Source organism: Crotalus tigris, unplaced genomic scaffold (assembly GCF_016545835.1).
Source record: "Crotalus tigris isolate CLP2741 ecotype Arizona unplaced genomic scaffold, ASM1654583v1 scf7180000018581.846390, whole genome shotgun sequence".
Lineage (NCBI taxonomy): Eukaryota > Metazoa > Chordata > Lepidosauria > Squamata > Viperidae > Crotalus > Crotalus tigris.
Window position 1 is genome coordinate 774803 of NW_024097086.1, and position 27938 is coordinate 802740.

The 27938-nt window shown below is 41.9% G+C and overlaps 1 protein-coding gene across 3 annotated transcripts in view; it reads right to left on the reverse strand.

Annotated features, from left to right (window-relative positions):
• Window positions 1–26911, reverse strand: part of LOC120313117 (glycine receptor subunit beta) — a 70953-nt gene extending 44042 nt beyond the window's left edge. The window contains exons 1-2 of one of the 3 annotated variants that reach the window (XM_039354658.1): window positions 26684–26911; window positions 24293–24444 (exon numbers count right to left, since the gene is read on the reverse strand). In XM_039354658.1, the coding sequence (XP_039210592.1) occupies window positions 24293–24411 (119 nt within the window). In that variant the 5' untranslated portion in view covers window positions 24412–24444; window positions 26684–26911. The other 2 variants (XM_039354657.1, XM_039354656.1) reach the window with 2 other exon arrangements.
• Window positions 26912–27938: the final 1027 nt, after the last annotated feature.

Here is a 27938-nt window from a genome sequence, read left to right on the forward strand (position 1 = left end):
CTATAAGATTAAATATTCCTTTGAAGCATTTTTCCATGTATTAGCTGATTAACCAATATATGTATGCGTAAACTGAAGAACTGAATATAGATTATATGTATTTCATTTATAGCACAAATGACGAAGCTCAAATTATTATAGTTTGGACGTATTATATAAGCAATTAGCACTCTTGATTTTGACATCAAAACAAAATAAAAACAAAATAAAAAAAGACTTTTGGTTAAAATTGTGCTATAAATGAATGGGTATTGCAATTCTCTGATATCTCCCACAGTATTTATATTATTATAAATACTTAATAGTCACTTAAATTAGAACTACAAAATGCCCTGTTCATTTATAGGAGATATTGTGGTTTGCCTAGATGGTTTTGAAATAAATTCAGCAATGTGTTCCATTGGAGCAATAGTGTCAGGGCCCACTTCAAAACCTCATCCCAAGAAAGCAGGACTCTTGGAACTGTTTCATCCCAAAAGAAATTTTTATTAGGAGAAGCTGATAGCAGGCATAGAAGGCAGGATTTGAGGGTTTCCCGCTCAGATCAATAGATTAAAAGAGTCCCAAGCAAACTCCACCCCAATAGTTCATCCGGTTTAAATGAGCCAATTCCTGGGTGTTAAGTCCACTGTGGGAACGGAGCTGATAACGGGGTTGTTCCCATGCTTGTGAAGATGTTGTTGGGTCTTTGCACCTTCCCTTCCCCAGCGAGAGATAAGCCAGATGCACATTCCTTTCTCACCTCAGGTTGACAACAAGGGAGAGACAGTTCAAAGAGTAAGTATGTAGAAACAGCAGAAAGGATACATTGTAACAAAGCAGAAAAGGTATCACAGAGCCTTTCCCTCTCCCCCTCAAGAGAATGGCAGAACCCACAGAAAGAAATGGAAAGAATTGAAAGACAAATACCCCCTCCCCCCAGAGAATGAATGGTGTGATGTATTGGTCACAACTGTTTTGAATCACTTGCTTAACGAACGTCTAATCACTTGTTTGAATGTCTGACCCAGATTATGTTGTTATATAAGGGCTGCTGTTACTTAAGCCAGACTTGCTGTCTCCAGGCTGGTAATTAGGTTTTGGGTAGGGAAACTGTTAGTTTAAACCTATTGGCTGCCACCTGGAGGCTAACCATATAAACAGCTGAACAGCAGCTATTTGAGCTGCTTCTGCTTCTGTTCAGAGTTAAATAAACTTGTTGCTGTTTCAACACTGGTCTTGCTTAATGCCTTCATGAATCAAATACTTAACAAATGGGTTCTGACAAATAGTTTAGGAAGCAAATGAGAAAAATGCAAAGGCTGTTCATTTGCAGGTGAGGAATAGGAAAATCATAAAATGTCTGCTAAATTTATAATTCATATTGCAGATTAAATTATATTTTATAATTTACATTAACTGGTCCATTCAGGATAAAATAATATTCTTGGATTCTCTCTTTTGTTCAGCTCATGTATATATGAAGAAAGCAAAAAAAAAAAAATCAGGGTTTTTTTTCTTTCTTTCTAGGAAGCTATAATGTTAAAGAACTGGTTTTGACAAAGCTAAGGATCGCCACATTCCAGTTTCTTCTTTTCATATTCTATTAAAGCTCAGCCATTTACTGTGAGATTTCTTAGATCACCTGTACAAAATGAAATATAGTAAAAGGCCAATTCATTTTTGTGACTAAATGGGAAAAATAGCATATCCTATGTTTCTCTCATATTACACTCAGGAAATTGAACTATTGCATAAGTACTTTAGTAGAATTCTGTATTCCTTTGTTCTGGCATAATCAAATGACACTTTTGATTTTATATCATGGGGAAGCAGAAAAATATCTTAGCTCCTTATAGCTGAATTCTTTTTGAAGGGGGATTAAATGTTATATATGTTGCTTACTTGTCTTCAGGCACTTTATCTCCCATTTCCTAATTAAGCTAGCTTGTTTTCATCTATATGACCTTGGTTATAAAGAACAATTAAAAAACATAAATCCTATAGAAGATCTGCTTGCTTTTTTACTTGCAACACTACTATGTGTTTTTCCTTTTCGCTCCCCCCCTCTCTGTCTCTTTTACCTTTGACTTTGTTTGACTTCGATAGATCTAGATTTCCTCATCACTATTCAAAGTATGGGGATAGGATATTGCATTAACAAAATGTACAAGATGTTTTCTAATGTTAATTGCTGCCATCATAAAAATCAGATGTCAAGAAAAGCTTTCCTTTCCTTTAATCAGATCTCTTGATCTCTCCGATTAAGCCACTGATACTAGAATCTATGTTTATGTGTAAATAGCAGAATACTTCCTGCAATTTTTATTTATTTATACATTTATGGTCAAAGACAATATTGAAGTAATAAACAAAATATATGTTTGTGATGATAATAAAGCAGGTTATGAAAATGAATGCATGTGATAGATAAAACTGGTTAAAATCAAATCAAATAAAATATATTTATAAGAATATACAAATGAATAATGATAGGCAATTAGTTGATGTCACCAGATGACATCTAATGACATCTAATTGTAATTGGAACAGAACAAAATTAAGCAACTTTCTTAGAAATTTCAGAGGTGGTATCTGCTAATAAAAAGTGCTAATAAGATTCTGTCAGATTCAGGCCAGCTTGTATGTTTGGCCAAAAGAAAATATAACTGAACTGATTGCCAATGCTAAGATAATGGCAATGCAACAGCATGTATGACCAATTAATAAAGTGCCTACTGTAGTATCTGCAGTGGCGATCTGCAATGGCAATCTAAATAGAGCATATTATTAAATCACCTTCTACAAGCATAAATGGTATGGCATTGAATCTCAGGATAGCAAAAGGGCTGAGGCAAAAATAATTCCTAAAATAGAATTAGGAGGCAGGTCTCTGAATTTACAAATCAACATTAGAATACATTGCTTTGCCTCCAAAATGCCTGTTCCAAACCAATTACTATTAATGCTTTATGGATAGACTATTCAGAGAAAAATAATTTACTATGACTTTCCTCAAGGAAGTGTTGAATTCCTCTATATGATAAGATAAAATAATGAATTTTTTTCCAAAAGTTTAATTTTAACCAGTATCTCAAATGGCAAATTCACATGCAAATAATGATAGATGTAGAATTTAGTTCAATACTCAGGGAATCCTTAAGGATAATTCAGGGGCATGGAGAATGATTCAATGTAGAATAAATATATTATGATTCTAGAATCATAATATGTTTATATTTCATAAAGACAGAACTGGATACCATAAAGCAAAAGCAAGAGTACTGTAGTTCTAAATAGTTAATTGCCATTTAGATCTGCCATCGGATTGGGAAACTGAGGTGAAGTTTTGACAATTTGTTATTTCCATGTGGAAGATGAATGAAAAAGGATACAGTAGCTAATATTTAAGGACTTGATTCATTCTATGTGAGTGCCACTGTTTGACATTTATTATCGCAGTTAAATGTCTTGCAGAAAACTGGATCACCTTTATTTTAACATAATTAAATATGTTCCAAGCTAGTTAACGCTTGGAGGTTCTTCCAAAGACTATGACAGTGGTTCAGCTCTTTTTCTTAATAGTTGCATAATACTGATGAAAAATGTATGTGCAGTAATAAATCTGTTCTAATATCCTTTTCTCCTATTTGCAGATTTAATATTTTAAAAAATGTTTATGCTACCACAGGCATAAATACAAATTTACTTGTCCAATGTTACAGTCTTTTCTCCACAATTTACCCCAGGGCTAAAAGCAAACAGATTAGATATGACATGAGAACAACAGCTTTGCTCCACTCCAAATTCTAATGATGTTACACACAAGAAAACCCATAAAAATTATTCTAGTATTTTCCTTTACTTTCTGCCTGTTTTGCTATGTGATATTCCAGTAAGGATTTTGTTTCACAAATTAGCAAGAGATAAATTAAAAGACTATATGAAGAGAAAGCAGAGACCAGAAGAATTTCTGCTGTAGTCAAATTAATGGGAATGCTATGTACCTATTTCTGATTAATCACTTCATAATTTCAATTAATAATTGAAAAAATTAGTCACCTAAAATACCAGTTAATCTATTAATACTTTCACATTATCTTCACTTTCATAACTTGCATTTCAAGGGAAAAAATAGTAATACATTTTTTCCTTATCCAACTTGATAAGGAAAAGAGCTGCAGCCCCAAAACATAAGAAGGTGGGAATTCTGTCATACGTCTAATTTAATTATAGCATTAAGTAGAAGAAGGCCAAATTAAAATATTGGAATAAAGTACTAAAATTTGACTCAGCCATATGACTCTGATAAAAGCTGAATACCAACAGCATCTGTTGACATTTCAGCATTAAGTCAAAAAGTTAGTTTATTATGAATTTGTCCCAATCCTTATATCAGATAAAAGCAATATAATTAAATTACTGTAAGGAACACAAAGAGATCACATACTTAAATAATTAGATAGTGTTATAATATCACTTTGAAAACAAAATTTAAACAATAAAAGTGACTTTTTGAGGTTTTGTTTAATATTTCTTTTAATAATCAGTATTGTAATCAGTTGATTAAGATCTAAACAGACATAAAAAGTTATTCAATCATTCAATAATTATATCATTAAAATTAAACAAAAGACAATGGTAATAATTCTCCTATTTTGGAAACAGAAAAGTATTTTAAATAAATATTTCAGTATAACATAAAAATTAAGACTATGCAGTTTCCAAAAATGCTTCAGCATGCACAGAACAGCACACGTAGTTGCTGCCTATACATCTTAAAACAGTGATATATTTGCCCCCAAGATCATAGACCTGCCTTAAAGATGTAGCGTCTCTGGGTTGTTGCAAAGGAATTAGATTTGTGTTACCACATGAGATTAAATCCAAAGCACTATGCAGCTGATTCATGCAACATCATATTGCTTTAGACCAGGGCTTTTCAACCTTTTCACCCATTGTACCACTTTTAGGATATGGCAATATCTGAGTACCACCAGTCACCTAGCAAGGTGTCAAAAACTTGACCCCCCCCCCCAAAAAAGGGAAAAAGTGATAAAGTACAGGTAGTCCTCAACTTACAACAGCTTGCTTAGTGACTGTTCGAAGTTACAATGGCACTGAAAAAAGTGCCCCCCAAGCCACAGCCGAGCAAGACACTTGCCCACCCGCCCGGCGGCGCTCTTCCTCCTATCCAAGGTTTTCATTGTTGTGAGCATTTCTGTTAAGGATTGGCAGCGGGGGTGGGGTGGGAGGGTGTTTGGTTTTTATTCCCCCCACCCGTCTGCTGGGTGGTTGCAGCAGGTTTTGGTCACTTCACATGATCCTGGGACACTGTGACCATCATAAATATGAATCAGTTGCCAAGCATTTGAATGTAAATCACAAGACCCTGGAGATGCTGCAACATTCCAGCTGATTGGCACTTCTTCTGGGCTCAGCAGAAGTACCAGGATCAGTGCTGCTTTCCAACTGATTGGTGCTTCTTCAGGGCTCAGCTGGAGCCTGGCGCTAATCCTGGCGCTTCCACTGAGCCCTGACAGCCCCGAAGAAGCGCCGATCAGATGGAAAACAGCACTGATCCTGGTGCTTCCGCTGAGCCCTGACAGCCCTGCAGCTCCAGCCATCTCTCGCTCAGGCTTGTGCGGTGCTACCACCGGTTCAGCTCATTCCCCTCCCCTGCTACCACTTTTCTAGGATGATCGCATACCACCTGCCAGGTGCCAATGTACCACAGGTGGTACCCGTACCACTAGTTGAAAAGCCCTGCTTTAGACAAATAATAAGATAATATTTATTTAAACATTTAGTTCAAATTAGAAATTTGAAAAATATTTTTATTCAAAACAATTATTTAAAAATTGGAAGAACAATTTCAAGATATAAATGTTTGCCAACACCTATAAATAGCCAGCTAGTAAATATTGTACAGAATTCAGAATTCACATTTAATCCTACACACATAATTTCCCATCTTCATAGCTATTTTCCCTATCTATTCACTTAGCTAGCTTCACTAACTTCTGTATACTTTCCTCTAAATCGATTCTGAATGGCTCAAGGTTGACTCAGCCTTCCATCCTCCCAAAGGTCAATAACATGAGGATCCAGATTGTTGGGGGTGATATGCTGACTCTGTAAACCACACGTAGAGTGGGCTGTAAAGTACTGTGAAGCAGTATATAAGTCTAAGTGCTATTGATATAGATATAGGCTATTGGTTTGATCACAAGGCTTGGTATCGTGCGATCTGCCTCCTCGTTGTTTGTTGTAATGCTGTGTTAATTAGGGAGACGTTATGATCCTCCGTTCGCCTATTTGTGCCAGAGAGGGTCTGTGGTTGCTTCATCCTTTCAGTTTTCTTGCTTAATGTTTCTTGCCGGTGCAGCATCTGATAATCTGGCAACAGTTCAATATGCCAGTTAATGGAATACTGGTTGGATAGCCATGCCTCTTTTAACAGCCGGCCACCCTTAGTTGCATCATGAGCAATGACTCTGGCTTTCGTGGTTGGTAGGCAGGGTCTACCAACCACCTGGGATCATTGTTCTTGTCATTTGATGGCCAGTTCATGTTCATGAAGCCTTGTTTGAAGATGTTTCGTGGTTTTACCCACATAATTTAATGCACAATTATTACAGTTAATCTGATAAACGACTGATGACATCTCGCTCATGGGTAAGGGTTGTTTGGGGCACATTATTCGTGTACGGAGGGTCTGATTGTGTTTATGCGCCACCTGATGTGTGCTGATAGTATTCATGCCGCTGTCTCTCACACACCGTGAATGTAGAGGAGTGTGGCCCAAGTGGTGATAGTTGTTCTATCATCTGCAGCACGTAGCAATCATTGCTGATGGTAAAGTCGAATAAAATCAATGGAGTATCCATTTTGTATGCATACTTGATACAGGTGTGCATGATCCTTGGCTTTTTCAGTTGCTGTGCGGCAGTGCGTATTTATTCTGTTGAACAGGGTACAGATACAGCCAATTTTGTGGGCAGTGGGGTGGTTATTGTCACTGTGGAGTATTCTATCCATGTAGGTGGATCTGCGATAATCATTGGTGACCAGCGTGCCATTATGCTCATGACATATTAGTATCTCTAGAAAGGGTAAGGTGTTGTTCACTTCTTCCTCTACCGTGAATTGGATGTCGGGGTAGATGACATTAAACTTTTCCATAAAAGAAGCTTTGTGTAAGGACCCACCCCACTTTGCATCTTAAGAAGACAGAACTCTTGGAATAATTCTTCCAACAGGAATCCTTTATTAAGAGAAAATGGTTGCAGGCGTTCTAGATAGGACTTGGGGTTCAAGCTCTCCCATTCAAGGTTTTAAGGGGTTCCCCAGTAGTCCCACCCAATCACCCCCCTCTTCCAGTGACAGTTTCAGGCATCACAATCCCACCCCTTTTTTCCTTTCTTCCGGCTGGATGGAGACTTCAGATAAACTACATGAAAGGTAAATAGCCTCCTTTGTTATGATAAGGCCTTTTGGTGCTAACCACATTCAAACCCTTTGAAGTTGTACCAAAGGAAGTGAGGGCCATAAAGCCCCTTTGTTCACCCCCCTCTCTTTCTTTATGACAGAATCCAGAGAGGGCAGAAATGGGGTTTTCTATAATTGATAACTGCAGATGAAGTATAATTGGATTCTGACATCCGCCCCCCTTAAAAATAAGAGAGATCCACCTGAAAGAAAACAAAACAGGTATAAAAGTTAGTCAGGATTGTTAGGATACTCTGTGTGAAACTTCTTCAATAGCTTCGGGGCTCTGACATGACGTTTATGGACCCACTCGTTTTGTGAGGGAGGGAGGTGTTTCCAGGCAACTAGGTACTGAGTCGCTCCATAATATCTCCTAGAGTCAAGGATTTCCTTTATTTCGAAGTGTTGTTCGCCCTCCACCATGATTGGAGGTGGTGGTGGTGGGGATTTTTGGCCGTAGAGGTGACTGATGCTCTCTTTTCAGCAAGCTGCAATGAAAAATTGGGTGTATTTGCCTGAGATTTTTGGGTAATTCTAATTCTATTGTTACTGGATTTATGATTCTCTTAATTGGAAAAGGTCCTATATATTTTGGTCCAAGTTTTTTACATGGCTGTAGGGACTTTAGGTATTTTGTAGATAAGTACACCATTTCTCCTATAATGAATGGAGTAGGCTCAACCTGTTTTTTATCGGCTTGTGCTTTGTATGCCTGCCTAGCTTCATCTAGTGCTTTTCTAACTATTGGCCAGGTGTTTTATAGTTTTTCCATCCATTCTTTCAGTGAAGGGATCGTTGGTTCGCTTGGGGTTAACTCTGGCATGGAGTTGAAACTTTGACCAGTGGCTATTTGAAAAGGAGTGTAACCTGTGCTGGAGTGTACTGCATTATTATAGGCAACTTCTGCAAAAGGGAGTAAGTCCACCCACTCAGTCTGCTGGAAACTAAGAAAACATCTTAAATATTGCTTAAGTACGGAGTTCATTTTTTCAGCCCCCCCATTTCCTTGTGGGTGGTGGCTAGATGTCAGTCCCTGAGTGGTTCCTAAGAGGGATAAAAATTCCTTCCAAAATGCAGACGTAAATTGCACCCCCCTGTCAGAGATGATGCGTTGGGGTGCCCCATGCAATCTGTAAATGTGCTGGATGAAAAGTTTTGCTAAGGCTTTTGCAGTGGGAATCTTTTGGCAAGGGATAAAGTGCACCTGTTTGGAAAACAAGTCCGTGACCATCCAGACCACAGTATTCCCATTGCTTTCTGGCAATTCCACTATAAAATCCATGGCTATTTCTCTCCAGGGGGCTGAGGGACTTGCCACTGTTTGCAATAGTCCTGGCAATTTCGTTGCAACCTCTTTGCCGTGGCACATTTTGGACAACTGGCTATATAACTTTCTATGTCCTTTTTTATGGATGGCCACCAAAATTGCCATTTAATTAAATGTAAAGTTTTTACAAATCCAAAATGCCCTCCTGATTTTGTGTCATGGCAAAGGTGCATGAAAGTGACTCTTTGAGTTGTTGGTATATGTAACTTTTCCCCTACCCAAGGCAACCCGTCTCTCATTGAGCACACATTTTTGTTTTTCTGGAACCATTCATCTGTTTCCAAACTTTTTCTGAATTCAATTCCAGTTTGGCTGTCCAGTTGTGGTTTTAATTTGGCTTGGGTTCTTGTGGTTACTGGTGCTGCTAGTTGTGACTCTGCCATTATTGGTCTAGAGTCTGTGGTTCGTGCGCTGTTATATTGGGGCATGCGAGATCTGCCAGGAAGTTCTTTCTTCCTGCTAAATGTTTGAGCTTAAATTGGAACTGGTGAAAATGCTGGGACCAGCGGGCTTGTTTGGGATTGAGTTTCCTGGACGTTTTCAGGGCTTCCAAATTTTTGTGATCAGTCCACACCTGGAAGAGGATTTTGTTGCCTTCTAGGAACTGTCGCCACGTGAGTAATGCCCAACGAATCCCATAAGCCTCCTTCTCCCATACAGGCCAGCGCTGTTCTGTTTCCGTGAGTTTCTTGGATGTATATGCACAGGGTTGCAATACCCCTTCATTGTTTTCTTGTAATAGAACAGCCCCCACTGCCACATCACTTGCATCTGCCTGTATTACGAAGGGCTTGTCCATGTCTGGGTGCCTTAGTACTGGTTCGGCAGAAAAAAGTCTCTTTAGTCTCTCAAACGCTGCTTGGCAATCCATTGTCCATGTTAGTGGCTGGCTAGATTTTACTGAGGATGCTCCCTTCCTTTTTAGTAAGTTAGTGAGGGGCAAGGCTATCTGGGCAAATGAGGGGATGAATTGGCGGTAAAAGTTTGCAAAGCCCAGGAAACTTTGTAGTTGCTTTCTTGTGCAGGGTGGTGCCCAATCTAATACTGCTTTGACCTTCTCTGGGTCCATTTCAATGCCCTGTGGGGATATGCGATAACCTAGGTAGTCTATCCTTTCCTGGTGGAATTCACATTTTGAGAGTTCGGCATATAGGTGGGTGGCTCGCAGCTTCTTTAAAACCGCTCTGACAAGGTTGACATGTTCCTCTTTTGTTTCGGTGAAGATAAGAATGTCGTCCAAGTAAACAAGGACCCCCTTAAACAGGTGCTCCCTTAGAACGTCATTGATTAATTGCATAAAGACTGCAGGGCCCCCTTGTAATCCAAATGGCAAGACTTTGAATTGATAGCACCCCATGGGGCAGTTAAATGCAGTCTTCCATTCGTCCCCTTCCTTAATTCTCACGCGATAGTAAGCTTCCCTTAGGTCTAGTTTAGAAAAAAAAATTTCCCTTTCGATAGGTGTGACAGCATGTCTTTCATGAGGGGCAGAGGGTATAGGTTGCTTTCACTGATTGTATTCAGGGCCCTATAATCCACGCATAAGCGTAAAGAGCCATCCTTCTTCTCTCTAAAGAGGACCGGGGCAGCCACTTTAGGCTTGGCTGGCTCAATGAAACCTCTCTCTAGGTTTTTTTTAATGAATCTTTCCATTTCCTCCTTCTCCTTTGGGCTCATGGAGTATAATCTGGGCTTCGGGAGTTTTGCCCCAGGCTTGAATTCAATGGTACAGTCTGTGGGTCGTGGGGGGGGGAGCTCATTTGCCCTCTCCTCACTGAAAACTTCAGCAAGGTCTCTATATTCCTCTGGTATTTCTGTTAATCTTTTTTCCTCTCCTATGGATGCTTTTTCTATTCTTGATTCTGGTAGCCTCCCTTGGGGTTTTAAGTCCATAGGGTCCCCCTTCGGGAATTTGATTTCTGTCGTCCTCCAATTTACCCAGGGGTTCCATTTTTTCAACCATTCCATCCCTAGAATCATTGGGCATTCCATGCCTCGGGTCACCACAAACATTATGATCTCTTCATGCTTGCTCAGGGAGAGGTGTATTGGTAGAGTGGCTAGGGTAGCTGGCACTCCCCCCTGCTATGGATCCATCTAACTGGCCAAATGAGATTGGTTGTTCCAGTCTCCTCGATGGGATGCCCAGATTACCCACTAGTGTTGGGCTAATGAGGCAGCGGGTGCAGCCTATTAAGGCTTTCACCTTCACAGCTTCGGGCATGGGAGGGATTAATATAGTCACTGTCTTGAGGATGGGTGTGATGTGTCCACTTACCAGGGGTTCACCTTCCGAGCTGTCATCTGAGGCATCCACCGGCCCTGTGGTGTAGGCTGGAGTTCTTTCCCCTTGATGAGCAGAAGTGGGGGGTTCCGCAATTTCCATCATTCTCATGGCAGTTTCTTTTGGCTTAGCTGAAGACTTTCCGGATTTGTTGATTGGGGATCTGTCTGGGTTGTGCTGGGGGGCTTTGGAGCGGCATTCTACAGCTCGATGCCCTTCTCTTCTGCACTTGAAACACCCCATTTGCTTCTTGGCTGTAGCCGATGATTTCACCGGTTCGTGTGTCAGCTCAGGCGGGGGGCGGCTCCATTGTTTTCCTCGGCGGTGTCTCTTCAATATGTCGATCTCTGCTTCCTCTGCCAAGATGTACCATTCCTCAAGTTGGTGTGGGTCCCCTCGGGGCAGGCAAGCGTCATATAGATCATAATTTAGTCCGTCTTTGAAATGGCTAAGGAGGATGTCGTCTGGCCAATTCAGTTTGCTGGCAATAGCCCAGAATTCTTACGTATATTCAGCCACCGGGTGTTTGCCTTGCCTCATCATTTTTATTCTTTCGTGGGCTTTGCGATCAGCCAGGGGGTCTTCAAATCGTCTTCTCAGAGAGCACATGAAATGGTTGAAGTCGTTGAGCTCTGGGGCATTAGAGTCGTGCATGTTCACCACCCAATCTGCAGCCGGTCCATCCAGGGCAGATTGCACGATCCGGATGCGGGCTTTGTCGCTGGGAATGTCCTGCCCGTATTCCTCCATGTAGCTGAGGACTTGGGTTAGGAAAAACCCCAAGCGTGTTGGCTCCCCTTTGAATTTCACCTCCAACGGTGGACGTCTTGGAATGGATCTGTGCCTCCGTTGTTGGTGGTAGTGTCTTCCGTCCAGATTGCCATCTGTGGTCCGGTAGGGGGTGGGGACTACTGGATCAGTAGATGTCCCCGGGGTTGCAGGTTCCACGTCCCCCTCGGTGTCTCTCCCTTTGCGGCTCCAGGAGCTGGGGTGGCCGTAGGACTCAGGATTCTCCTCTCTTAGGGAGCTGAGAGTTCTCTTCATCAGGTCAATAGCTTTCTCTAGGATCCAGTCTGAGTACGGTGCCCAGCTTTCTCCCTCTTCACTTGCGTGCAGGGATTTCTCCATCTCCTGCTTCCATTCTGGTTGCTTGGTCCCCCGTCTCAGGGTCATCTTTCTTGATTCCTTTCCCCACTCACTTTTCTTTCCAACGCCCATTGACCAGCGAGGCTTGTGGTCCCGTGTCTCCACCACTTCTTCTCCTGAGGAATCTGACCTCTCGGATCCCAACATCTGGCAAGGTTCCAATTTGGTCAGCGGCTCTCTTTCCAGGGAGTTTTCCCCCTTTCTTGCTCCATTGTCTGACATGGTAATTTTTTGCAAAATCCCCCGGCAAGGGTCTCCCTTCCAGGTGGATTAATTTTGCAAGTCCTGTCTAATGTAAGGACCCACCCCACTTTGCATCTTAAGAAGACAGAACTCTTGGAATAATTCTTCCAACAGGAATCCTTTATTAAGAGAAAATGGTTGCAGGCGTTCTAGACAGGACTTGGGGTCCAAGCTCTCCCATTCGAGGTTTTAAGGTGTTCCCCAGTAGTCCCACCCAATCACCCCCCTCTTTCAGTGACAGTTTCAGGCATCACAATCCCACCCCTTTTTTCCTTTCTTCCGGCTGGATGGAGACTTCAGATAAACTACATGAAAGGTAAATAGCCTCCTTTGTTATACTAAGGCCTTTTGGTGCTAACCACATTCAAACCCTTTGAAGTTGTACCAAAGGAAGTGAGGGCCATAAAGCCCCTTTGTTCACCGCCCTCTCTTTATGACAGAATCCAGAGAGGGCAGAAATGGGGTTTTCTATAATTGATAACTGGAGATGAAGTATAATTGGATTCTGACACTTGGTCATGGTGCTTGATGACCACAAATGTGCCATCCACATACCTGGCCCAAAATTTGGGCTTGTAATCCCTCATCGCTGTAGATTCTAACTTCTGCAGCAGCGCCTCGGCGATTATTCCCCAAATGGGAGACCCCATAGGCGTGACCTTGATCTGTTCATATATAGAGCCATTGAACGTGAAGTATGTTTTTAGACAAAAAAATTGAGGAGCTGTATATAATCTTTGGGATTCAGTGAACCAGATGTTTGTGGTTTCTTGTCCTACAGTAATTTGTTCATGACCGACCTGGCCAGATCCTGGGGAATGGATGTAAACAATGATATCACATCGAACAACATCATGATCTCATCATCCTCTATTGTCAGTATCTTCAGCTTTTGTAAAACGTCCTCAGCCAATCTTATGGTGGTAGAGGTGTTTTTGACCAGGTATTGAAATTGTGTGCTAAGCCATGTTGGGGTGCCTCTAAGTGATACAATCGGACGCAATGGGATACCTGTTTTGTGTATTTTAGGTAGCTCATAAATGTGTGCTGTGGCCAAATTCCTGGGGCAGATCATTTTTAAGTCCTCTTCGTGAATCTTCCCTTGTCGGTTAAGTTTGTTGGCCACCTTATTGATTTGATTCCTGAGTGTTGTCATGGGGTCTTTATTGACAACTCGATAGGAATCTTCATCATTAAGCAAGGTCTGGATTTTCTGAGTGTACTCTATTCTGTCCATGACCACAGTGGCTCTGCCCTTGTCAGCCGGCAGGATCACTATTGAATTGTCCCTACGTAGGCAGGATCAATACACATACACACATACACACAGTATTCAAGAGCACTTGTCATAATGTCTTACAAGGTTTGAAATTCTTAGTAGTAGTCACTCGGCGCCAAATCTGGGCTATGGGGGGTGATCAAAAGTATCCCAGCAGAACTGTTTCAAAAGTTCTTGGGTGCGTCTAGCAGTGTGTGGGCGAGCATTATTGTGAACCAACACCACACCAGAAGTGGTGCCATGGAAAATCCCGCCAAATATGAAGATGTGAAAGGAGTACTGCTAATGAAGTTCATGGAGTGTGGTTCAGCCATCAATTCAGAAGTTTACTGTGAAACATTACGAAAACTCAGATGAGCCATCCATAATAAGAATCAGGGCATGCTGACTTCCGGTGTGGTGTTGGTTCACGATAATACTCACCCACACACCACTAGCCGCACCCAAGAACTTTTGAAGCAGTTCCGTTGGGATGTTTTTGATCACCCCCCCCCCATAGCCCAGATCTGGCACCGAGTGACCACTACTACGGAATTTCAAACCTTGTAAGACAAGTAATATAATGTTGTAGTTTTCTAATGTGTATAATAAAAGTTCTGTATCTGCGAGTATCTGTCACTGATAACCAAACGGAGGTTTATTTCCAAATTGCCCTGATGTCAATGCTGCAAATGTATATTCTTGCTTTGACAAAATGCAAAACTGTGTGGCATTTATTGAGTTAATACTTAGCTTAGACTGGGCGGGGGGAAAAAGCCCGGGAAAGAAAGAGGAAGCAAACTTTTGACCTTCTCACTAATTGGATAATGTGACCTGTGACTGCATGAGAAGGGAGGGGTAAGGAAAAGGAAAGCTTGATGCCAGCGAAAGGAAGTTCAGATTCTGGCATCAACCAGTCCATCATGGCGACCGGCAAAACTGTAGCTCTGCAATAAAGATTTTAGGAAACATGCCTGAAAGTTCTTTGAAGTGCTTCATTAGTCGGAACATGTGACATCATGCCAGAATCCAACACTCTTTTCAAACCGAACTCCATCAGCTGCCTCTATGCCTGAGAGGAGCTGGCAAAGTTTCGGGGAAGATCTCATTATGGAGAAAGAAAGATTGCCTGAGACCAGCCCCGTGGCTGCAACAGTTTCCCCGGGGGGGGGGGGGGAAGCAACAGCCAGCAAGCCGGAGGAGAGAGGAATTTGGCAGATTTCCCAGCTGAGAGCGAAGACTTCAAAAGCAGAATGGACAGATAATACAGTTATGGGTGAGTCGTTGGAAAGATTTCAAAACTTAGAAATAAAAAACAGAAATCAGTTCCTACAAAGTGAAACCTTCAGCCCTCCTATTGCAAATGTTTCTGCCATGGGCTCCAGCCCTGAGAGAGAGAATCCCAGTTTGAATCCTCTGCAGCAAAGGGGAAATTGGGTTTCCCAGCAAGTGGCTGATCCATGTCTTCTGAACTTACCACAGCTAATAGAGGCCATGCAATGTCTTGGGGTGGTACAGAAGCCAGGAAATCAGCAGCTGGGGGGAGAACAGCCACAGCAAGGAGGTTGGCCACAGCCCCCAAATGTGCAACCCCTGGGCATAAATCTGCAGCCAGGTTGGGGCCTACAGCAACTGGGGTGGCCACAAGGACAGTGGGAAGCCCAGCAGGGAGCCTGTCAGACCCTGCCTTCGCCGGCCAGAGACCCCAACCCTGAAGAGAGGGTGAGTTCCAGTCTGAGGCATCTGCAGCAATGGGTAGATGGGTTTCCCCAGCAGATGAATGATCAGCAGCAGCAAAGGGCACCACCAACCCCTCCAGTCCAACAACAGAGAAGACCACTACAACCCCCACTTGCGCAGTCACCATTGGGAGGCCTACAGCAGCAGGGGGTACCATCCAACCCCGCTGGCCAGCAGCAGAGGGCCCAGCAGCCATGGAACCAGCCCCAGTGGGGGCCACAGCAGCCTGTGTTCGCACCACCCTTCAATGCAACCTTTGATGGGGACCCAGAGAAGCTGATTTTTTTTCTCAACCAAGTGCATTTTCACTTGAAATGCTGGGCCTATCTGTACCCGGAACCAGGGGCCATGGTCGATGTTATTGCATCCAACCTAGAGGGAGAAGCATCTGAATGGCTGAACCATTTATATAGCGAGCAAGCCCCTGAATTGGAAGATCCCCACCGCTTTCTTTTAAGTCTGAGAGAACGATTTGAGGACCCATCCATTGGCCTCAAAGCAGTAGGACAAATTCACAAAATAAAACAAGCCGGGAGGCCTGCCCTGGAGTACGTGCGAGAATTCCGCAAGATAGCAGATCAAATAGAGGGGTGGCCTGAGCAGTCCCTCATCCATTTCTTCATTGAGGGATTAGACGATCACCTCTCTCAGGCCTGCATCTATCGAGAAATACCTGATCGGCTTCAGGAGTGGTACCAGACAGCCGTGAAGCTAGATGTTAAGCTCTCTCGCTATAAAAAGCCTCCCCCACAGGGACCCGAACAGCAACCAGAGCTACCTGGACAGCAATCACCCCCATGAAAGCCTTCAACTACTGCAAGGGCTGAGAGACCCAGGCCACCTGCACGCCCTTCCTTCGAGTGTTTCCGGTGTGGACAAGGAGGACACCGAGCGGCCACCTGCCCAGTCCCCTACCCTCGACTGCAGAGCAAGCCAGGACCGGCAATGCAAAAGAAACCTGCTCAGCGGCTAACAAGAGAAAAATCCAATCGACTCACGCAAGAACCAGTTGCCCAGGTTACACCCCTCACATAGGAGGATGCCAAGACCCCAGGTGGACCTGCCCCTGCTCTTCCCTTCTTTGATAGCGACGATGAAGGAGAAAATGACCCAATGGTGAGTCGACAAATCCTGCCTTTTTCACTGGCCGCCAAACTTATAATCCCTAAGTCTGGGGCACAAATAGACTTAAACGTACTAACTGATTCGGGATGTACCCGCTGCATTATTAGTCTGGCGTTTGCCATGAAAATGGGCATAAGGGCAAAACAGCTTTCCAAACCGATGAGATTTGAGCAAGCCGATGGCTCCCTGATGGGAGGGACTCTTATTACACAATTAACTGAGCCTTTACGCCTGGAAATAGGTGCATACTGGGAGTTTATTCGTTTCCTGGTTGCTCCAAAAATGACCGAGGCAGTGATCCTAGGACTAGCCTGGTTGGACAAATGGAAACCGTTTATCTGGTGGGAGAAAGGAATGAGAATTGTGAGACTACCTATAGGGCCTGATCCCCCCATTGATTCAACAGATGTTACTGGGCATCTTAGGCCACCCAATGAGCGAGCGCACATGGCCGCCTCACTGACGCCAGGTGAACCAGTCATCCCCAAAGAATACTTAGACCTGGCGGAGGTGTTCAGTGAAAAAGAATGTGATGCCCTACCCCCTCATAGACCCAATGACTGCTCCATCGAACTGGTGCCCGGAGCCAAACTCCCATGTCCGAGGATGTATGCTATGTCCCCCCTCGAAATGGAGGAGATGCAGCGATATGTGAACAAGAACCTAGCGAGGGGGTTTATTGAACAAGCCAAATCTTCCGTGGGAGCCCCTGTGTTGTTCAAAGAGAAAAAAGATGGGTCTCTTCGTCTCTGCGTAGACTACAAGGGACTCAATGCTGTAAGTGTGGAAAATAAATACCCTCTCCCCCTCCTAAAGGATTTATTGACCCACCTGGCTAAGGGGAGTGTCTTCACTAAGTTAGACCTAAGAGAGGCATATTACCGGGTGAGAATAAAAGAGGGAGACGAGTGGAAAACTGCCTTCAACTGTCCAATGGGGAGCTATCAGTTCAAAGTCATGCCATTTGGACTACAGGGGGCCCCAGCTGTATTTATGCAGTTGATCAATGAGGTTCTACATGATCACTTGTACAAAGGGGTTTGGTGTATCTTGATGATGTCCTGATATACAGCACAAACATGACTGATCACATAAAGCTAGTGAGAGAAGTGTTAAAGAAGCTATTGAATGCCAAGCTTTATGTCAAATTGTCAAAATGTGAATTTCACCAAACCCAATTAGACTATCTTGGCTACCGAATTTCCAATGAGGGTATTGAAATGGATCCGGCCAAGGTGAAAACTATAATCGAATGACAGCCCCCAAGGACTCGCAAACAGCTCCAGAGCTTTCTGGGTTTTGCCAACTTTTATCATCAATTCATCCCTTCTTTTGCCGAGATTGCCCTTCCTCTTACAGAACTACTCAAAACAGACAAAGGAGGAGGGAAGCCACGACCGGGCCAACCACTAGCATGGACAATGAGCTGTCAAACAGCTTTTGAGAATTTAAAGAGACTATTTGCCGCTGAACCAGTTCTAAAGCACCCCTGCCCAGGGGAACCCTTTGTGATTCAAGCCGATGCCAGCGATGTGGCGGTTGGAGCAGTGTTACTTCAAAAGAACAAAAATGGGATCCTGCAACCCTGTGCCTACACCTCTAAGAAATTCACTGAGAGCGAGCGAAGATGGGCAATCTGGGAGAAAGAGGCCTTCGCAATTAGGTGGGCGCTATTGAACTGGCGACACTATCTAGAAGGGAGCAAGGTGCCATTTGAGGTATGGACGGATCACAAGAACCTAGAGGCACTGAAAACTCCTCGCAAATTGTCACCAAAGCAAGTACGGTGGGCACAGTACTTTAACCGCTTCAACTTCACTCTAAAGTACATACCAGGAGGAAAGAACTTTCTAGCTGATGCGCTATCCCGGTTACCCCAGTACAAAAGTGAACGAAAGCAGGTTAACGAGGCAATTATTCCCAATCCACAAACTGTCGCTCAACTTACACCTCGCAGGGTCCCCAATCCGGATGACCCTGGAGTGAAGAAAATAAAACGAGAGCTCCTCACTGACCAATGGTTCAAAGATAATCAAGCGTCCCTAACATGCAGGGATGGCTTGGCTTACAAAGGGGGGAAGTTATATTTGCCAGAAGCGCTCCGTCTTAATGCTCTCAACCACAGCCACGATGTAAAGCAGGCCGGACACTTTGGATATTTGAAAACCCTACACCTCACCTGCCGGCAATTCTGGTGGCCGGGGCTGAAAAAGGATGTGGAAAACTATGTAAAAAGTTGTACTGTATGTGCCACAATGAAAAGAATCCCGGGGAAAACTCCTGGTTACTGCAACCCGTGGCAGACCCTTCTCAACCCTGGGAAGAAATAGCTATGGACTTTATAGTGGACCTACCTGAAAGTAGGGGAAATACTGTCATCTGGACTGTGATAGACCTGTTCTCGAAACAGGCTCATTTCATCGCCTGCAAAGGACTCCCATCTGCCCAACGCCTGGCCAAATTGTTCCTGAAACATATCTACCGGCTGCATGGTGCCCCTAAGCGAATAATCTCAAACAGGGGGGTGCAATTCACAGCAAAGTTTTGGAGAAATTTCCTTACATTGATTGGATCATCTCAAGGGTTATCATCTGCTTTTCATCCAGCCACCAATGGGGCCGCTGAAGCCGCTAACAAAATGGTGGAGCAATATCTTAGGTGCTACGTTTCTTATCAACAGACGAACTGGACTGATCTCCTCCCTTTTGCGGAGGTGGCGTACAATAATTCCGTGCACAGCAGCACCGGCTACACGCCTTTCAAAGTAGCCACAGGGAAAGAATTCAACCCAATTCCTGAATATTCTCAGTTGCCCTCCGCTTCACAGACACTTGATCAATGGGTGAGAGGGTGGGAAGAAGTTTGGAAAAACACAAAAACTGCGTTAAAAAAGACTTTTGAAACCTATAAAAAGCAGGCTGATAAAAAGAGGGCTCCCCAAAGAACATTCCAAGTTGGGGAAAAGGTCTATCTGTCAACTAAATATCTACGCCTCAAATTGCCCAGCAAGAAATTGGGACCAAAATTCTTGGGGCCTTTCCCCATAGTAAAGGTCATCAACCCAGTCACAGTACAACTAAAACTCCCTAAACTGTTAGGGAAAATTCACCCAGTCTTCCATTGTAGTTTGTTGAAGCCTTATCGGGGCTCCACTTTGAGACCTCCTCCAAAGAAGGCACCTGGACCCCTCGTAGTGGCAGGGCAGACCCACTATGAAGTGAAACGTATGCTTGACTCCAGAATCTTTAGAGGGATATTACAGTACTTAGTACAATGGAAGGGATACCCATTGTCTGAAGCCACCTGGGTGAAATCTAGTGAAGTGAACGCCAACAGATTGATCGAAAGGTTTTATGTGAAACACCCCAGCAAACCGAAAGATAACACTTAACATATGCTTTTGTTTACTTTACAGGATCTGTCCTTCTTGTAAGGGGGGCCGGATGTCAATGCTGCAAATACTGTATATTCTTGCTTTGACAAAATGCAAAACTGTCTGGCATTTATTGGGTTAATACTTAGCTTAGACTGGGCGGGGGAAAAAGCCCGGGAAAGAAAGAGGAAGCAAACTTTTGACCTTCTCACTAATTGGATAATGTGACCTGTGACTGCATGAGAAGGGAGGGGTTTAGCAAGGAAGCTTGATGCCAGCGAAAGGAAGTTCAGATTCTGGCATCAACCAGTCCATCATGGCGACCGGCAAAACTGTAGCTCTGCAATAAAGATTTTAGGAAACATGCCTGAAAGTTCTTTGAAGTGCTTCATTAGTCGGAACATGTGACACCTCGTATATGAAGTAGAAGTTTTAAATACTTAATAATTTATAATTAATAGTCATATTTTCTTTGAATAGAATAGTTTGTTCTTAAGGCTTATAAATATAAGGAAATTAAAATTTATATATGGTTATATATTTGAAATACAATGCAAGTAAAAATGCATAAGGACTACTATTGGACTGAGTATGCAGATTAATAGATTTTGAAATAATTGGATTATTTTTTATTATTATTGTTAATAGAGGATTTTTAAAACATTCATATAGTAATACATTTGTACTCTATTTTCCTACAAACAGTATTTTAATGTAATACTATTGTTTTGCGGCAGTGTCTGGAAATCCTGATAACTGAAGCAAATTAAAGTTAAGTAAAGATCATTTAAACTATATAAGGATTAAGAAATTGATAGCCATGTATATTTTATATTCATAAAACAGTTTGGGACATGTACATACAGTATTTTGCAAAAATAGGTTTATGCTAGATATTATTGTAAATTTAGCATATAAAACAGTGGTTCTCAACCTGTGGGTCGGGACCCCATTTGGGGTCGAACGACCATTTCACAGGGGTTGCCAAACAAGGCTGTCCGCCATTTTTCCCCCCTTTTCTTTGGCCATGCCCGACACCCAGTGATGTATAACTGGTTGGGGGTCACCACAACATGGGGAACTGTATTATGGGGTCACGGCATTAGAAAGGTTGAGAACCACTGATATAAAACATAACAGTATATATATTAGGAGGATATAATCACTTTGGATATATATTACTGAGTTTATAATCTGAATTTGCACTGTTCAATAAGCAATTCCTTTAAACTCTTTGAATAAGGCAAAATTTAAACTCAATATATCTTTTGTTCTGTTTTTTAAACTTTTCCAATACTTTTACCCTTGAAAAAACAAAAGAACCATAACTGCACAAAATAAAATGGTATTGTCCAAACCTCAAAGCAAAATTCATACCATCTTTGACTAATATCACATGGACCCTATATTAAATTTTTAGAATTAGCAGGTCCTGTTCACTTAGAGGTCACTGAGGTCAATTACTAAAAAGTCTTTGCAGGACTTCCAGTTTTGTGAGATAGCGACCAATTGCGGGCTTGCGGATTCATTGCACCCCTGCGGCTAATTTCACTCTGCCTGGGGACCCTAAATGGGTCTAAGTCGCCCCAGAGAGGTGATGAAGAAAGAAGGATGCTCCAGCGATTCTGGAACGGCAGTGGCTGTTCCGTTCAACTTGGGGAAAGCCTTCTAACCCGATAGGAGAAAGGCTGGCCGTATTGCATCAACCAGCCCAAGCTACTAGCAACTGAAGTCCAAAAACACTAACCAACACAACTGTGAACAGCGTGCTTGAAACTGGGTGAAGAATTCGATCTTCTCTTTTCTATTTTACATTTAATTTCCTGGAAAAGATCCCCAAGAAGCAAAATACCTCTGAAAGGGAAGGAGGGGAATTTCCGCCCCACCGTTATACTAACAGAAGTGATGAATTAATCTTTTTATGGAGGATCAAAATATATGGAAATGAAATAAATATAAAATCTGAAATTTAAAACTTCAATCTGGATAAATCTAAAATTGTTTGAATGGTTAAGACTCTCATTTTAAAGATAATTGTTCATTTTGGAAATTGAAAAACAAATAGTTGCTGACACCTAGAGGTGGATGAAGACTATGACAGCTATGACTTTAATATAAGACTTGGCAAAACCTGGGAAAAGCTAATCTGTGTTTGTGACCTTCAAAGTTTTAACAACAAAGAACAGCTGTGACAAAAAAAGACAATAATCTGGACTGTAGACAAAGAGAATTATAAATTTCAGAAAAAAAATCTTTTTTGAACTGTTTGGATTACAAATATCTATTTAATTGGGACTCTAAAGCAGTGGTTCTCAACCTTTCTAATGCCGTGACCCCATAATACAGTTCCCCATGTTGTGGTGACCCCCAAGTTGGTGTGGCCACCAATAAGAGAGAGTAGGACAGCTAGGGAAAAGGGAAAAAATGGCGGACAGCATGGTTTGGCGACCCCCGTGAAATGGTCGTTTGACCCCAAATGGGGTCCCGACCCACAGGTTGAGAACCACTGCTCTAAAGCTATTTGCAAAGAAAAGAAAGGAAGAGAAAAACTCAAATTCTTGGCCATCATAGATCAGAGACATGTAGAAAGAACATATTAAGAAAACAAAAATACTTCACAGGAGGAGATATATAGTATACTGCAACTAATTCAAGCAACAATGACTTTAAACCACAAAGAAATCCAAAATAATTTTGAAAATATAGATCAATCTATTTCCAAGTTACCTTACAACAAAAAAATTCCCAGAAAACAACAACAGAGAAAGAGCAGATAAAACAGATAAATGGATACAGAATTGAGAATAGAAACTTAAAGATGGAACTTAACAAAACAAGGAAACATGATTTAATCCTGGTGGGAAAAAATTCATAAGAATTGGAAAAAAACAACTTATCCCTTAAGACTACAAAATAAATCTTGAGGACAAGAAAACAGATTGGATAAAATGGACTGTAGCGATGTTAGGAACATCAGAGAGAAAGGAAATGAAAAGAGAAGCAGAGAAAAAGAAAAAAAAAGATTTTCAACAAACATGGAAAGGCAGAAGCCCCGTACAAAGACACTTCACCTGATTTACTTTTTTATATCTACAGCAACATTTACAAACATACGAAAAACTTTTTGATTCAGCAAAATACATTGATTAAGAAAGATACTGGGCAAAGGAAAAGGACTAAAGTGGAAACCAAGAAAATAGATGATGGGACTTACCAGAGAGAATACTTAAAACAGAAACATTTGTTTGAATATGGTTAAAGAAATAGAAAAGTTTTGAAATATATATGTCATTCTAAGAGGAATGAATTCCCTAAATAATATAGTATGCTTTTTTCCCTTTTTTGTTCTCTTTCATGATATGAGTAATATAAAAAAGTTGAAATGACTTAGATAAAGGAAATGTTTTAGATACTTAAATGTGATTGAATTTAATAAAATTATAATGGGAAAAAAATATTTTGAATAAGAGTTAAAGGACTAGATGACTAGATGTATTAAATGAAATGTTTAAAGATTAAATATATATTTTAATTATGGTTAAAAAGAATAAGAAATGTAGGAAATAAATATACATTAGCTTAGGATGGATATATATTTTAAGTAGTATGTTGTTTTTTATGTTTCTTTACTCTTGCTCTCCTTTGTAACTTTGAACAGTCACTAAATGAACTGTTGTAAGTCAAGGACTACCTGTACTATATCTTTATGCATTAAGAAAAAAAAACAGGAAATACTTTTGTATTATACAAGCTCAAAATTACTGGCGAGATAATTGCACAGAAGCTGGCTGCTAATGTCAACAGAACTAACAATTTATCCGTGACCATGGCATGCTAAGGTTGGTTACACCTTCCGTACCTTCAAGTATATAAAAATATGAGTAAGAATTAATTTCTCTCATGTCAATTTGCCTAAAAAGTCACACTCTGGCTTTATCTATTCCTGATCAACATAAGTGAATAATTTCTCTGCACATGCAAAATCAAGCTACCTGCACAAGGACTTAAGAGGCATATTATAGTATAATGATTAATATGCTTTTCAACACTCACACATCTTAAATTCTGATCATTATTTTGTGTCTGTATCAACCATATGAAGTCTTATTTAATCATAGCTTCATGACAGTACACATGGTTTTCATTTACAAAGTTCCAGGTTCAAATTCTACATTGAGAAAGTCTCTTGTCTAAATCCCTAAAAAGTTACAGTACTGCTTATATGAATTATCTTGCTTTATGAAAAGCCTACATTTAATTATAGGAATTTCTTAATGTGCAACTATACAGTATTTCAGACATTGTATAAAAATGTAATGAACATACGAAGGACAGAGATATTGCTTCTTTTTCCCTTTTCCTTTCTTTGAAGATTTCTCTTTGGAACAGACTTCCCCAATATATAAGAAAAAAGCAACCACAACAATTGCCAAGAAAAACTTCATCGTGGGGACTTGAAGCCCAGGATGAAAGTTGACCTATGATAGATAAGAAAGAACAAAAATGCAATTTGATGAGGTTCGGTGAAAAACTAGGATATACTTCGCACAGGAAGCAAACACTTTTAAACATCATAGATAGAAATAATATTCTCTAATGTTCAGCTACTAGAGCTTATTAATTTGGCTCCTACACAAGGAATACACACACACACACACACACACACACACACAAGCACGCACGAGAGCTGGTTTGGTATTGTTAAAGCATCTGAACTGGCAGACTGAGAGTTCTAGTCCTGCCTGAGCACAAAGTCATTTAGGTGACTTTGGATCAGTAACTCCCCCTCAGTCTTGCAAGCAGGCAATTGCAAACCACTTCCAAAATGCCTTACCATGAAAATACCTTACCACAATCAGGCCAGGCAATTGTCAGGAGTTGAAAACTGACTCAAAGGCACCTAATACATAAATTAAAAATAGACATATTTTAAAGCTCATTTAAGTTGTTTTAGATTGGGGTGACCATATTTTAACTGTCAACTATAAACTTTGCAACATATGGTAATCCTTTATTAATAAAACCTTGTTACAAAAAAATCTTCCAAAAGAAGCTATAGGCATGAAAATCCACCTGCGTAAATATCTAAATACAAATACTGTCATTGAGTTTTTGATATGTATTTCATATTATGCTACCTATAAGATAAAACAAATTGGTTTTGGGCCTCTTTTAGAATTTTATTCTCCTAGTAGTTCAATTAATATTAACGAAACATTTTATTAATTACAGTATATTCATTCCCACTGGAATGTTCAGCTTTTTACTACAATGAATATACTTACATGAATTGTCAATAATCTGTAACATTCTAATTTCAAATAGAAATAATGACAGGTATTCATTGAAGCTGTTTTATTATTACATGCTCTTTGCACGACACTTACTGAATATTCTGTATCAACATAGCTAAACAAAGAGCAGCATAATTGTTTACACTTAATACAAACACTGCTTGCTGGTTCCCAGCTGCACTGACTGAAAAAAACCCCTCTGCATTTATGATCTTCAACCAGCTTTAGCTCTAGAGCAAGTGACTGAGCATTATAATATGAGCTGCGTATATTTCGTTCTCCATCCTTCTTTCGCCTTCTTACTCTGAATGCAGAGGTTGGATATTTATATCTCTTCAACAGAATTTATATCTATAGCAACAGAATTGTTGTCTTCCTTCCAACAGAAGAAGCATCTTTTTCTGCCAACGGTGCTGGGCTGCAGTCAGATTATGAGGCATGGATTCTCTGTACTCCCCATAAGCACATCTAGGCTTTGACCAAGGACATGCTCCAGTGCAGCACTGGTAGGGTAGAAATAGTGATGGTGCCCTCTCACGTGTCCAATGACAAGGTCTCCCTAACGTCTTCTCCTGTATTCACTAGTGTGAGATCTTTGTGGCCTTTTCTGAAGTTATTAAATATTATTGAGATAAACACACACACACACACACACACACACACATTTTATAGGATCGTCACAAAGAAGATCTGCAGAACACATTTCAACGTGCAGAAACAGCACCTTTCATTGGAGGCCACATTTCTAAGAAAACATACAAACACTTCAGTGATACCCTGTGTCACTTTAGCAACAGATGTCACTTTTTTTTTTCCTTCCACCAAGCAACAATACCTAAGGTTTATCGCTTGGCTCTTCCAGCACCTTGTCGAACCAACAAGGCCTCTGAACACCATTTGTCTCCCTCCAAATCCTCGGTCGGAACCGAGCAGTGGAGCCTGATTTTTCAGACTCAGACCCTCCCTCTTGCGCCCTACAGCTTTTCCTATATTTTGATAGCCGCCTGTCTCCCCCCCCCCCCCATGAAAATATCTCCCACTCCGCAATTTCCTCCCTCTCCCCCCTTCGCGTCTCGGCAACAGCAGCAGCTCCCGGGGATTCCGCTGTCCCCAAATTCCTTCCCAACCTCACTTAAGAGCCGGCTCCGCAGCTTGTTAGCAAGGAAGAGCGGCAACCCACCAGAAGCTGCCCGAGATACTGAACTGGGGTACTGATGGAGCAGAGAGATGCCGGTCGCCCACTTCTGCAAAGCGGGATGCTGCCCCAGCCCGGGATCTCACGGGGAGGGCTCACCATCTGGGGCACTTTCCAAGTCCCGTCTGCATGTGTGCCCGAAGCCTTCCCTTCTCTTCCTAAACGGACGCGCAGGCATAAACTCCTGGCTGAGTTCTACGGCCTTCGAGCCACGGGACAAGGACTTACCGCTAGCAGGAAAAGAGACGCCGGGATGGCCCAGCCTCCCCTGCCTCTCCGGGATTATAGCCAGAAGTGATTGGCCAAAGGTGACATGACCAAAGCGAAATTCACCAGCACGTTTGGGAAGAGAAACGAAGCAACACCGGAGATCCGCCGCTGAATTATGAAAACGAGCCCAGCATCAAAAAAGGGCCCATTTTGCTACTGAGCATGTGCACACTCCTTGAGAGGCTATGAGGGAGCATGTGCGAGCCTGTTGCGCATGTGCGGTGGTGATGTGGCGTCTGCCCTTGCTCGTTTCTGCGCCCGTCACTTTTCTGCCTTTAAGCTGTTTGCCTCGACGGGTTTGCGAGGTTCTGTTCCCTTCCCTTCTGCGAGCACCTGGCCTTTTTCGGTTGTTGGGGTTTTTATCCTGAATCCATAAAAAACCTGTAATATTGTACTAGCACAAAACTTCTACCAGGAGGACTTAGTCCTACAATTGTTAACTGGCTGTCACCAAGGATTTTTTTGCTAACATAAAGTGTTCCAAGAAAATTAAGTTTGTAGCCATTTACTGCAAAATAAGGTGGCAGGGGAGATACAAGTAATCCTTGACTGATGACCACAATTGAGCCCCAAATTTCTGTTGCTAAGTGAGACATTTATTAAGTGAAGTTTTGTCTCATCTTACAACCTTTCTTGCCAGTTGTAAAGTGAATCACTGCAGTTAAATCAGTGACACAGTTGTTAAGTGAATCTGGTTTCACCATTGACTTTGAAGGTCAACTTCAACCGTCATAAATATGAGTCAGTTGCCAAGTGTTTGAATTTTGATCATGTGACCATGAGGAAGCTGCAGCAACAGTTGTAAGTGTGAAAAACAGCCAGAAGTCACTTTTTTCAGTGGTGATGTAACTTTGTATGGTCACTAAATGAACTTTTCTAAATCAATCTGTATGTAAGGACCCACCCCACTTTGCATCTTAAGAAGACAGAACTCTTGGAATCTTTCTTCCAACAGGCATCTTTATTAAGAGAAACTGGTTGCAGGCATTCTAGAGAGGACTTGGGGTCCAAGTTCTCCCATTCAAGGTTTTAAGGGGTTCCCCAGTAGCCCCCCATCACCCCCTTCTTCCAGCGACAGTCCCAGGCATTACATTCCCATCCCCTTTCTCCACTGCCGACAGGAGGTAGACTTCAGAGAGGAGTTGTTGTTGTTGTTAATTGCGAAGTCGTGTTCGACCCATCGTGACCCCATGGACAACATTCCTCCAGGTCT